We start from the raw sequence: 12697 nt of genomic DNA, 5'->3' as shown, positions 1-12697 counted from the left end.
AAGACGACGCGTTTGGCTCGGGGGTGAGATTTCGACGATCGCCGACTGTGCTCGCCGCAGTTATTTTGCTTTGAGTGCACTTGCTTTTCTGGGCATAGGTTGGCCAAAAACAAAGCTCGTTTCTGATTCACAGTTTTGCTATACTGTTTTCTTCACCGTCAATAAAACATCACAGTAGTCGAAATATATGAGGGGGGGTAATTATGGCGAATGTGTTCTTGAAGTAAATGGGTTTGATGAACTAGTACTTAGCAAGGGCTCGAGAGTTTTATGTGCCGGCAAGGCTTCAAAGAACCCACTTATATGCGGACATTTCTGTAAAGTTTTTGATTTCACTTCTGCTAGTGGAAAGTGGTAATGCGGATTCTCGAAAGAACGGCTAGTTTTCCTACAAATTGGATTGTGATTTGAGAAGGTCGCACGAGTCTGCTGTCTTTCTTAAGAGGCGAAGCCTTCATTACAAGCGCCATGTCTTTTACAAAGATACGCCGCACAAGTCTTGTCGACTCACCGAAGATTCGCTTACGCCTATTCTCACGGTGCGCGTAGCTGCATGCTTTTGCATTTCGGCATAGCTTTTAAACAATAAATTGCATAAACAAACGTTCTCAGTGAGAAAAGAGCAGCGAACGCATTAGCAGAGACGTCGCACGATGTTAGGCGTTGCATATAATCAACATAAACAAAGTTTTGCGCGTCGCTTTCAGCTGCATAACATTACCTATTTCGCTAAACATCGGTTCCCGTAGGTTTCGAGAAGCGCGTTTCGCGCGCATAAAGTTTCAAAACTAGGCTTCAGGATGGGCCCACTCCCTAGTATTGTTCTTTTTCTCTCTTTTCTATGGCCTTCGGCAGCAGCGGCATGGTAGACAAGGGGCGAGCTCCAACCGACACTCTCCACTGCAGAGCGACAGAGAGCGGTTATCTTGCAGCTGCGTCAAGCGAAAACACTCGGTTGCCGAGCCGTTTTGCGCACCGCTGATCACCACTCTGCCACAGGCCATGCTCGGTGCGGCGCAGGGCAAAATTCCTGGCGTTGTGGCCTGACTTCGCCAATAGGTGCGCCCACTGCAAGGCTCGCAGTGAACACACATTGTAATTGCCTTAACCCTGACTCTCACAGAGACAAAGCATCTTGAGGTAGGTGGAATGGCACCGGCAGCGAGCACTAATCGACATGACACGTTGCACCGCTTAAAACTATAAGTAAGTTCTCGTTACCTCGCTGAGTGAGCACGCACCCCCGCAGAAAGCCGCGAATGAAGTATAGTGTGCAACATCGTCGATTTTAATTCGCGGCGAAATGGCAGGTCATATCGCTCCTACTCTCAGGTAAATTGATAATAACAGATATACGCTGAGTGCCTACATTGCTCCGCATCGTGGTGTGCCGCCAATGTCAAGACAATTAAGAGATAACGCGAGCTAGGCAACGTTGCCATTTTTTTTCATATTTCTGTATCATACCCCCAAAATCAAACAATACCAAGGAGAGCAGCGGAGGAAAAAATGCGTTATCAATTATTCCAGCTTATATAAGTTTAGCTAACGCAAGTACCAAAGCCTCGCTTGTAGAAAAAAGCGACAAATGAGCTGAAAAATTATATCTGTAGAATGACAGATGCAAAAGAATATGGACACGGTTACGCAAGAATAATAATTGGGAACTTACAAAACCTTAGAAATCGCCTCAGATTTTTTCAAAAGCTAGTGGGTGGAGTCCCTTTCAAGGCGTATACACTGATTATTTCCATAATGAATTTCGCACCCTTTCAAATGAAATGCAGCTGCCTATTTATTGTCATTTCCCGAAGCCAGAGATGACAAATAGTGGTCAGCCCGAGTTTCCTCAGCTACAACTCCGTTCACCGCTTCCAATGTCCCTCTTCCACTTAATTCTCAAGTTTACTTCGTCTGCTGGCTTATCGACTCCCTATTATTTCGCAATTACACCCAATTTTTTTCAATGCGGTATTGTAAAGTTTGCACCAACCTATACATTTTATTTAGAATTTCTTGCCTCTTCGAGGCTATTCCTCTTCTCGCACCCAGGCTAACCGAAATAGCTTGCACGTCCACACGGTTTGTAATGCGATACTTTGCAAGACCAGAGCCAGCTAAGTAAAGAGAACGAAAGCTCGAAGCACACACACACACACACCACTGTTTATCACAATGCGCAAACTTATACCAAGAAATATTGAGCCCCCCGCACTCCCGCAAAAATACAGGAGGTGCTGCTGTGGCTACACGTGCCGAACATCCTCACAGCCCTGCGTCACGCATGCCGCTTATGTCAGTTGTTTTTTTTATGCGGAACATGTTCTTCTAAAAAATTACCATGCATATATAGGTCCCTGCTATTTTTTGCAGAAACACTACGTGGCTAAGCGTCATTAGCAGTGAGAAGCACCTTGAGGCAATTTTGTCTCATGACGGAGTGTGCTAATAATACAACATCTACTAACTAACCTCAGGGCACATTCCACTGTGAAATTAAAGCCGAAAACGAGTTAATAGTAAAGCCCACATGGGCTCAACAGAAATACGAGGACTTTCGGGATATTCGGCTCCGAAATCTCCTCAAAAATGCCTCGAAGTATCAGTTACAATCCTCCCGAAATGTTAGAGGCACACTTTAGGGAAACTCTGAAATGGGACGCCGGTTTTATAGCAAGACATTTTAAAGTCGCATATCTCTAGAGTAGTGCTAGCCTAAATATTTGTGCTCAGCAGACAATACGTTAATTCTCCTCGGCGTCTACTTTTATTTAGAGCAGGTGCCCTAAGTCAGCAAAAAAAAAATTATGTATCATATTTTACTTAATTATCAAAATTATTGCTCAGATCTTTTTGCTGCTAGTGTCCACTAAACCGGGTAGCCTCTCAGCAAAAACAAGTGCCTGGATGTGAGCTTTCTTTAATAGTTTGTATCAAAAGAAACACCTGGTTTATTTGCGCTCGTACAATGCTTACTTTAGGGCGTCGTTGGCGCATCACTGCTCGTATTGCACGTGCTTAATGTGCAATTCTGCGACCGTCCCTGCAGTGTAGATCGAACGCGTGACAGATCAAAGCATAACTTCTTAGACTTTTATTACATTGCGAAGCGACATTGCGCACATATAACTTTCGTCACTCTCTTGTACTGACGCCATCACCACTGGCCAGAGGACGTAGTGCCAGCTTGGGCTCGCACATTGTGGTTGAAGTATTAGAATACACATTCATTGGTATTTCAAGCACAGCGTGGCGAATGTGTCAAAAGTTTAGGGTGGCGAAATCAGCCGTGTTTCGTTAGGCTTTTGCATCTTTCGCGCTTGTCGGCCCGCTCGTGTAGCCAAGCCTTTGAAGAACATCACCGCACGTCGTTTCTATTTCCCGTATCTTTACCCTCGACAACTTCTGCTTCCACATGTGCACAACCGCTTTCGAGTTTCTCTTCGTCGAGTGATCGTTCCTCATTTCCGCTGCTGAAGCTGTTGCCGTGTGGGTTTGAATGTATTTCGAAACGGATGGTGCATAGTTTAGACCTAGGCTCACGAACACGCGCATCGTCTCGTTCAGGGGGTCCGCGGCGAGGTCTTCGAAACGTATCTGGTAGGTTCTGTTTATCTGCAGTCGACGGGTGAGCTCCCCGAATGCATCCAAGTCTGAGCGCATCTGGTCGCACAAGGTGGCCGCGCTGTCGCAGTGCTTGTAGTCCGTGCACCAGCGAATACCTCTTCTAGATGAGTAGATGGCCCGCGGATCTCGCACCAGGTGGACCACGCGAACAGACTGCGCAATGTCCGGGTTTCGCTCAATCCAAGATGCCACCTGCGACAAATAAAGTTACGTAAGCTGTACGAGAACAAATGTTGCTTTCACAATTGGCGCCTCAAGTTAAAGAGCTCGAGCGCACTCTGGTCGGCAGAGCGCATTCTAAGTAAACTTAACGTACTTAACGGCCGAAAGTGACTTCCGGTGCGCGATGAGGGAGCGCTCACTAACCGTTCCAGCTTGGGAGATCGTGTGCGCGAGCTCTCGTGTGCTACGGCTTCGGCATGGTGACGTATTTCCGCCCTCCTTGCACTTTTACCCCTTCAATGCGCAGTTGTCGCGTCGCACGCGCTCTTTGGTGTCTCATTCGCAGTGGTGCTTCGTGCAAATGCCCGCGTGATCTCCGGTCGTACGACTCGTTGACGCGCATTCTAGTAGTTTTTCTTCGTGACTGGTTGGCCACACATTTCGTTTGCTGCGTAATCCTTAACGCCTCTAATCTTTATAATTTCTTCCCCACTACAATGTGCAATGAATTCCTACAGTCGTCATACCGCAGAGCAGAAACAATTCGCGTTGTGCGGTACCTCTGGTAGCAGTGCGAACGCATTGCATCACAAACGTCAACCGCTGTTGCTGCCTCTATCGCCCCACGTAAAATTCCTCGAGCTCGGCGACATCGATCAAGAATTGTGGCAGGTTGCAAGCGGTGCCATCTTCACGAAGCACGAGAAACGCGATAGCGCATATGCAAGTGACATAACACTGGTCTGATGACGCGTTGGTGTTCCCGGGCGCAGTCGTTTATTATCGTCGTGAAGTTACGCTCCACAGGCGTCCCCGAGTGCACTCGAGTGCTAACTTTGGAGTTAGGCGCCTGGTAACCTAACGCACCCAATTTGATGTGACAGAATCACTGCTTTACCTTTCTTTCATTTCCAGCGGCTGCGCGAAGCCAGGGCATACGCACGTTTGTTGTTTAAACAAGCAGTTTTCAAAACACTTCCCGTTTAGGTCTGTCGAACTTCCAGGAACATTTAACGTTTAACGGAAACATTAAGACTTGCAATAGTCAGCAAATACTCAGGAACTTACAGCTGGTACCGGTCTTGGTACGCATTCAAAGTGTTTTTTTTTTATGGACACGCTCCACTCCTTCATGCTAAAGAAATATATACACATCTAGTAGAGACATGAAGCGTCTTTTTAATCTTTCGACACACCGAGAATATATATGTACAGTTTACTACGAGAGAAAATAGCAACAGTATTAAATTTTGAAACGCGTCGCTCTATATGTTTTGGAGTCCCGAACGCAAATCTGCCAGCACGCAGGGGAAGCTAGAATAAAGTGCCATGACAATGTCAATGTGGATAATATACGGCTTTTCGCAGCAAGCCATCCTTTTCACAGTAAAGTACCTGAAAAATACACTGAAACTGCTGCACATCATGCCATCGCTGCTCGCGAAGTCATCGCATTCAACCTATGGCCTTTCATACAACTACACGGCCCACCGCGAGAACGTCTCACAGAACTAAGCCATGTCCTCGTCTCTGACGCTATTAATGAGCGTCTAGCAGCATGCGGCTCTTTTGACTGTATCATTAGCGGTGTATCACCCATAGACGTATGCTCTAACGGAGTGGTTGAAGCACATTCTCGGTGGCATGCTCACACTGTACGACGCATCCGACCATTTCAATTGGGAAGAAATCCTTCGTTTTGTCGCGTACGCGTATAACACCGCCATTCAGAACACCAGGTGCTTCCGATGTTTTTATGTTTTTCGATGGACGATAAACATCCTCTACTTCGGACACCATTGTTCGGTATCATTGTCATTAAGGGTTACGGACTGGATCCCAAGGGAAGGGAAGCGTAGCAGGGGGCGGCAGAAAGTTAGGTGGACGGATGAGATTAAGAAGTTTGCAGGGACGGCGTGGTCACAATTAGTACATGACCGGGGTTGTTGGAGAAATATGGGAGAGGCCTTTGGCCTGCAGTGGGTGTAACCAGGCTGATGATGATGATGATGCTGATGCTGATGATGTTCGGTATCAGCTGGACATCCGTAAATTTACGCCGTTCAGACAATTCTCAACATGCAGAATAGTGCCGTCAACTAGCTCACTCATTGACGACCCATACCGAAGGCATCCAAAAAGATCACCGCGACCACGCTCAGCCTGCAGAGACGTTCGCCATTGATTCTATTATCTGGCTTCGGCTGCCATTCCACTCTCCAGAACTCACTCCAGAGCCTCCTCCGAAATATCTGGCTCCGTTGCGATTCAATGAGCTTACAGCGCCCTTGAACTATGTGGTCGAACCGGTGACCTCAACGTCGGGCAAATGCTGTCGTGACTGCGAGACGGTTCACATCAGCCGCCAAAAGCCGTACCATGATCCTCTCATTATGTCATTAACTTAAGTTGCCAGACTGGCTCATTTTAGCCGCCAAATAATTGTAGTAGAAGATATGGTAGGAATCTGCGGGCACTGCCATCATTTTGGCGTGAGACACGAGCTCGTGTTCTTGCTGCAAAAAGCTACGACTGCTCCTTCAGAGGTTGATACGATCTTCTTCCGGTGTTGTAATCGATCTCCCTCTCTGAACTGACATTAAGAGCAAAAACGAAGCTCGGAAGCACAAGTATCGCGTAGAGCAGGTCTATTAAAAGTAAAGTTGCCTGTTGGCTTTACGTTGGTCTATTAGCGTTACATAATCAGGTGTTGTGATGAAATTAGAAAATTTGTTGGCATAACTTGTAATCAGCTATCGCAAGACTGGGGTAATTGTGGATCACTAGCAGAGGTCTTAGTACTGCAGTTGACACGAATAGGTTGCCGATTATGCATAAACAATGACATCATGATTGTTCTTGCTTTCGTGTGCTAAATGTTTGATTGAGTTATTTCACTTGTATTGCCCATTCTGCCTAGGCCTGATGAAGGCTGGTATTACTGTATAAATAAAAAAGCATATAAGTAAATAAACAAATAAATATCTGGTATGTGAAAACTCTTACCTGGCTGACGCGAAGTCTGGTGAACTTGAAAACTTGGGTTTCGGCTCTTGAACAGAGAGCAGACAGGTGACCTGGGGAGGAGCAAGACTCTCCATCTTCGCAGAGGTCGGCCAGGAAGTGGTTGAACTTGTAGTAAGGGTTGTTCTCCAGCCACACTGTGTAGAGCGGCTCGAAGCGGCACCTTAGAAGCTCGTCGATCAGACGGAAAGCGTGGCTCTGTCTTCCTGGTCGTATGCTGCCGCTGACAGTGAACGGAATAAGAGGCTCAAAGTGGAAAAATGTCCTTGGCGCTGAAGACAGCAATTCGCCAACAAAGGATGACCCAGACCGGTAATAGGCGACGATCACCACTATTTTCACATCCGCTGCAGCGACGACGGGATATCTTTCGAGCGCCGCTCTAAACGCAGCGGGGAGAAGTCTTTCTAAAGAAGAATCACTGGTATCTGCTGACGCCATTGTATGTTCGTTGACCACAACGGGAGATTCTGTTGTACCTACACCTTCCGTGAGGAAACTTCTTTGTGGGAAATCTGCCGAAAGAAGAAAGCAAGTCTTACATGCTCACGTAAAGCAAAATGAAGATGCGAGCGCATTGACCAGATATATATGACGTTTTCATTCTCAACTACATATTTTTCTAGACAATGCGCTTACCGTAGCTTAGGCTCTTTTCACCGAATTATTGTTTCCATGATTATATTGTTACGAATGATGTTTATTTACAGGGTGAAACGGTGAAGCGAGGCCCGAGAGGGAAGGTGCAGGCCAGGCCCAGCCGGCGCAGGGTACCGCGAGATCACGCGCGCACACTCAACTTCTTTCTCTCCCTCAGCCGCGCAGTGCTGCGACATTTTCCCCGGGGGCAGACGAAGCTCGCCGAGCGAGTTAAAGGGACCTGTGATGGCACTGCTTGAGTCTGGCCACGTGAACAACTTGCGTCGCCCGAGAACGCCGATTCCTTGCCGTCACTTTGGCGATGACATAGTTCACATCACTCAAGCGGTTCTGTATAACATATGGTCCGGTGTAAGTGGCGAGAAACTTGCGGTACAATCCCTTTTTGCGAACAGGTGTCCACAACCAAACATAATCACCGGGAGTACAGCTGACGGGGATATGCGGCGCATCGTAGCGAATCTTGCTGTTGACTTGTGAGAATAACGTCCTAAGATGCACCAGTCGACGTGCTTCCTCAGCACGACACAGAGTTTGGGCGATGGAAGGATCTTGTTGGCATGATAAAGGTAGAATAGTGTCCAGAAAGCTCTGGGGAGCGCGGGCGTACAGCAAAAAGAACGGCACATATCCAGTGACTTCGTGCTTGGCACTATTGTACGCGTACGTTACAAAAGGTAAGACGGCGTCCCAATTCTTGTGGTCAGCAGCGACATACATTGATAACATGTTGGTAAGGGTTCGATTCGTCCGCTCCGTGAGGCCATTGGTTTGCGGGTGGTAAGGAGTGGAATGACGATATGGAGAAGCACAAAGTCGTAAAAGTTCTTCAACGACGTCGGCGGTGAATTGCCGTCCACGGTCACTGATGACAACACGGGGAGCGTCGTGACGGAGTATGACGTGATTCTTTTCGGCAGTTGACATTTCGACCGCTCCGACGCTGACAATGGCTTGCTCATCAAAACTTGCCAGTTTAAGTGCTAGCGGCAATGTTATGGATTGTGTCGAAACGTTCACTGTCCACAAACGAGTACAGCCACCCGTGGTGACAACGAGGGAGCGAGGGACTATCGCATTTTTCTTGAACGCATTGTTATAGTCGGGCTCGGCTAAACCACACCAAGAACCTGTACGAGGGCGAGAAGTATTCACAGGTACAAGCATTGCAGTCTGAGGGGGCAAACACAGATCTTGTGACACGGAGAAAACGTCGGTGGCATCACGGGTGCTATCTGTCGTTGAAGTCCGTGCGTCGCGGCGAAGAGAAATCGCGTCACTTCCACAATCCAAAGTTGCCCCCCACTCACGCAAGAAATCAATTCCTAAAATAATGTCATGCGTTGTACGTTCAAGCACAGTAAACTCACTTCGAAACATCTGGTCCCCTATCGTAACTGAAACAGAACAGACTCCAAGTGGGCGTAACATTTCCCCACCAACTCCACGAAAGGTAGCGTTCCGATCCCAAGAAAACATTGTTTTTAAACAATTTTACACAAGGGGGTCTTGATGAAGATGAACATATTGCGGCCTCACCCCCGTCGGTCGCACCAGCTAGTTTCCCAGCGGCGGCGGTGATAACGAGCAACGACGAGGTGATGGAGAGCGTCGTTGACGTGTCGGTGGTGGCGTCAGGCTGCGATCGGAAGCGGGGGAGTCACTGCGATTCACGCGTCCCTGCTGCAGCCGCTGGAAGGAACTGGGATACGGCCAGGGCTCGTCAGTAAGCACGCGGGGTGTGTAGGAATTAAACCGTGGCCCACGCTTCTGGCGGCGCTGGCAATACCTAGCAATGTGTCCAGGCACACCGCAGCTGTAGCAAATGCGGGATTCGCGGCTTGTCGCGGGTGACACCGGTGACATGGGTGTTATGGGTGGAAACGTACTCTCAGGCTGGTTGTAGGAGGGAAGAGCCCGCGGAACAAATCGTTTTTGTGCGTCTTGTCGGCGTCCCAGACTTGTCGGCTGCGGTGGCAAGTTGCTGCTCTCCGTACGAGCAGCATAGGTCCTGCGAGGTTCTCGGTAACTCTGAGGTGCCCAGGTGGCCGGTGGCACACGAGAACGATGATCAAATGCACACTGATGGCCCACATGAGCGTCGTCAACAACTTTAAGGCGTTCAAGCTCTTTTTTAAACACTTGCCGAATCACCGAGGACATGTCGTCGTGGGTTGTGACGGACACACTTGCAATAGTAGTAACGTTGTCCAAGCGTCCAAACTTTGGCCCAATCCTTCTCATTTTCAGCGCTTCAAACGCCCGGCAGTGCTTCCTCAGATCAGACGGAGTACTAAGATCTTCCTTCGTTGTAAGAAAATTATAAACATCTTCAGCGATTCCTTTAAGCAGATGGCCTACTTTGTCTTCATCTGTCATGGTAGCGCTGACGATTCCGCATAATTTCAGAACAGCCTCTATGTACGTTGTACACGTTTCGCCAGGTAATTGAGCTCGTCGGGAAAGCGTCTGCTCAGCCTTCTTTTTCTTAGAGATCGGGTCCCCGAAGCGCTTGGTGAATTCTACAAAATTGTCCCAGCTTGTCGGAACGCTCTCGTGGTTTTCAAACCAGAGGAGCGTGGTTCGAGCGAGAAAAAAAAACCACGTTGTCCAGCTGCTTCGTAGTGCTCCAGTGGTTGTGGCGAATCACTCTGTTGTAGTGTTTAAGCCAGTCGTCGACGTCTTCGTTCGCCTTCCCCGAAAAGGTGGGTGGCTCTCGCAGCGGTGTCCAGTAGCCAGCCTGACCTTCGTGGTTGCTGTCTGGTCTGCCACAGGTGGGGTCGTCACTGCCTTCTCAGGAATCGGCCATGTCTGCTGCTTGTGGTCGTAAACCGGCCAAGCGCCTACTCCGTCGGACAGTTGGTAGAGCTGGTTCGTCCAGGATCATCCAAGATTTACCCCGCACCTCCTCCAAAGATGTTACGAATGATGTTTATTTACAGGGTGAAACGGTGAAGCGAGGTCCGAGAGGGAAGCTACAGGCCAGGCCCAGCCGGCGCAGAGTACCGCGAGATCACGCGCGGACACTCTACTTCTTTCTCTGCCTCAGCCGCGCAGTGCTGCGACAATATGAAAGGCATGAGTTAGCAAAGAGTCGATAGGACATATGGCTTAAGAAGTCGATTCAATTTTATGTCGGTAGATTAGTTTTCTGCTGTAATCATGAGAACACACTCATCGGGCTGTGTTTTCGCCATAAAGTGATAATATACCGAGTTCTCAGATTACTTACGTAGCTGCAAAGCTCTCCACGAATATAATACGCTGTAGCTCAGGAGGAATATGCTGGCTAATAGTAAAGCGAAACGTGTTTTCGTTTTCATTGAGGCTCTGCAACGAAAAAAAAAAACAGTAATTCATCAGGCACTGGAGCTCACATTGACCATTGTGTGTTTGTACATCTGAATTGTCGCTAGCGTCCTGTTTCGAAAACTGTATTGAAGTAGACAAGGCACACATCTTCCGAACCGGCAAATATCATCACCACTAGTCATCCTTACGTTGCAAGAAGTACCATTATGCAAAAAAGAAGTGAGGCGTGCAGACAGGACACAAAAAGTAGAGAAGTGGACAACACGAACGCCTACAATCAACTGAGGCGAAAAAAGAAGACACGAAACTCATTTGCGCATGCTCAGGAATAGTAACACCACGTGTCAGTCGGGTACACGTGCCGGCCTACGTGAGAGATAACTGTTAAGGCACTTAATCTCTTCCTTATGTAAAGTAATCGAAGGCTGACTCACGCACGCACTTCCCCCATTATAGATATGCCATGCCTCTACAATAAGACGCGTTTCTTCATTCTTATGCCTGTACAATATAGCGCATTCATCTAACTCTGGCCTGCAATTACAATCGCGGCAATGTAGCGAAAGATTAGACGGTGATCCACCGGTTAACGAACTTTTACGTTCCATTAGCCTCTGATTGATACACCGTCCCGTTTGCCCTACGTAGAACTGGCCACAGGTAAGGGGAAATTTATACACCACACCCATACGACAGTCAGTAAAACTGTTGTTCTTATTGTGCTTCACTGGACAAATATCTGTTCGTTTTTTTGCCTTTTACCCGCTCCTTTTTATTCTGTATGGCAGCACATATCTTACCTAGCTTATTGGGAGCAGTGAAAGCAACGTTAGAGTGGTCATGGACGCACGACAGGAATGATGGCCTCACGCATATTTTTGTTCATTCCACAGTTATTCGGTGCCCTGGTCCTTGGCTGGGAATGTCATGCTGTCTGTCGTCACGGTGCAGCGCTCTACAACGGTTCGTTAACCACGGAAGCAAAGTTTCAAGACATCTGTGCCTCACCTACCTCATCTTATCCTGGCGGCTGCTGCTTGCCACCAAATGATATGCTCCCTGTCGACCAGTGCCTCACCGGCAACGGTACAGTTGGTGACCCTTACGACGAAGCTGTGATGGCGGGTGCTTTCCCAGCTTCCATGTCTCCGTGCGCTGGCACCCTCCTCTGGCAGGGTGGTTACGTCACTGGTCACTTTTCACCTGATGTGCACTGCGCATCTTCAGCGTCTTCGGCTGCGCCGATAGCGAGTCAGCTTAAAGCCAGCGCTCCGAATGAAATCTTCAGTGGGCATAGACGCATGACAGGAATGATGGCCTCACGCATCTTTTTGTTCATTCCACAGGTCAGTTGCCTTTCCATATCAAGACTAAAATCCGACGATCAATTCATAATCGTGCTTCCATGCCCAGAAGCAGTGCTTGGTCCTTTTTGTTCTCTGTTATTGCTTTTGTGCGGTGACGTTGAGAGTAATCCTGGTCCTCCGAGAGAACAACCATCAGATACATTATCCGAAGTTCTGAAAACCTTACGCGATTTGAATCAAAGGTCTAAAAGAATGGAGGATAACCAAAAAGCAATGCTGGACACTATTACAGAGTCAAAAACGCATCAGGAAACGGTGGCGTAAGCAATATCAGAAATTAAAGAAAGACTTGCGACAGTAGAAAATCAGACCGGTAGTTTTGAAAAATGGCAGCATGAACTCGGTGACGTGCGTGAAGCGGTGGGGAATATAGCAAAGGACGCTGCATTCCTACGCTCCCGACTCGATGATGCGGAAGACCACTCTCGTAGAAATAATCTACTTTTTTATGGTTTAACGGACATCGCCACCGAATCCACTGTTCAATCGGAGGAAAAGATACTGGACATTCTAACAAACACTCTAAGCCTCAGAATAACTAGTGA

At 48.0% G+C, this 12697-nt stretch overlaps 1 protein-coding gene across 5 annotated transcripts; it reads right to left on the bottom strand.

The window, feature by feature from the left end:
- Positions 1-2904: 2904 nt before the first annotated feature.
- On the bottom strand, positions 2905-12100 carry LOC139054786 (carbohydrate sulfotransferase 5-like). Of its 5 annotated transcripts, none has more exons than XM_070532397.1 (4): positions 11798-12100; positions 10706-10803; positions 6796-7328; positions 2905-3819 (listed from the first exon to the last, which is right to left on the bottom strand). In XM_070532397.1, the coding sequence occupies exons 1-4, from the start codon at positions 11800-11802 to the stop codon at positions 3298-3300; spliced, it is 1158 nt and encodes a 385-aa protein (XP_070388498.1). In that variant the 5' UTR covers positions 11803-12100; the 3' UTR covers positions 2905-3297. The 5 variants fall into 5 exon arrangements, with proteins under 5 accessions (XP_070388498.1, XP_070388499.1, XP_070388500.1 ...); XM_070532398.1 differs by having other exon boundaries at positions 11794-12099; XM_070532399.1 differs by lacking the exon at positions 11798-12100 and adding an exon at positions 11586-11727.
- Positions 12101-12697: the final 597 nt, after the last annotated feature.

This window comes from Dermacentor albipictus, chromosome 1 (assembly GCF_038994185.2).
Source record: "Dermacentor albipictus isolate Rhodes 1998 colony chromosome 1, USDA_Dalb.pri_finalv2, whole genome shotgun sequence".
In the NCBI taxonomy this organism is placed as follows: domain Eukaryota; kingdom Metazoa; phylum Arthropoda; class Arachnida; order Ixodida; family Ixodidae; genus Dermacentor; species Dermacentor albipictus.
This window is presented reverse-complemented; position numbering and strand designations above follow the sequence as displayed.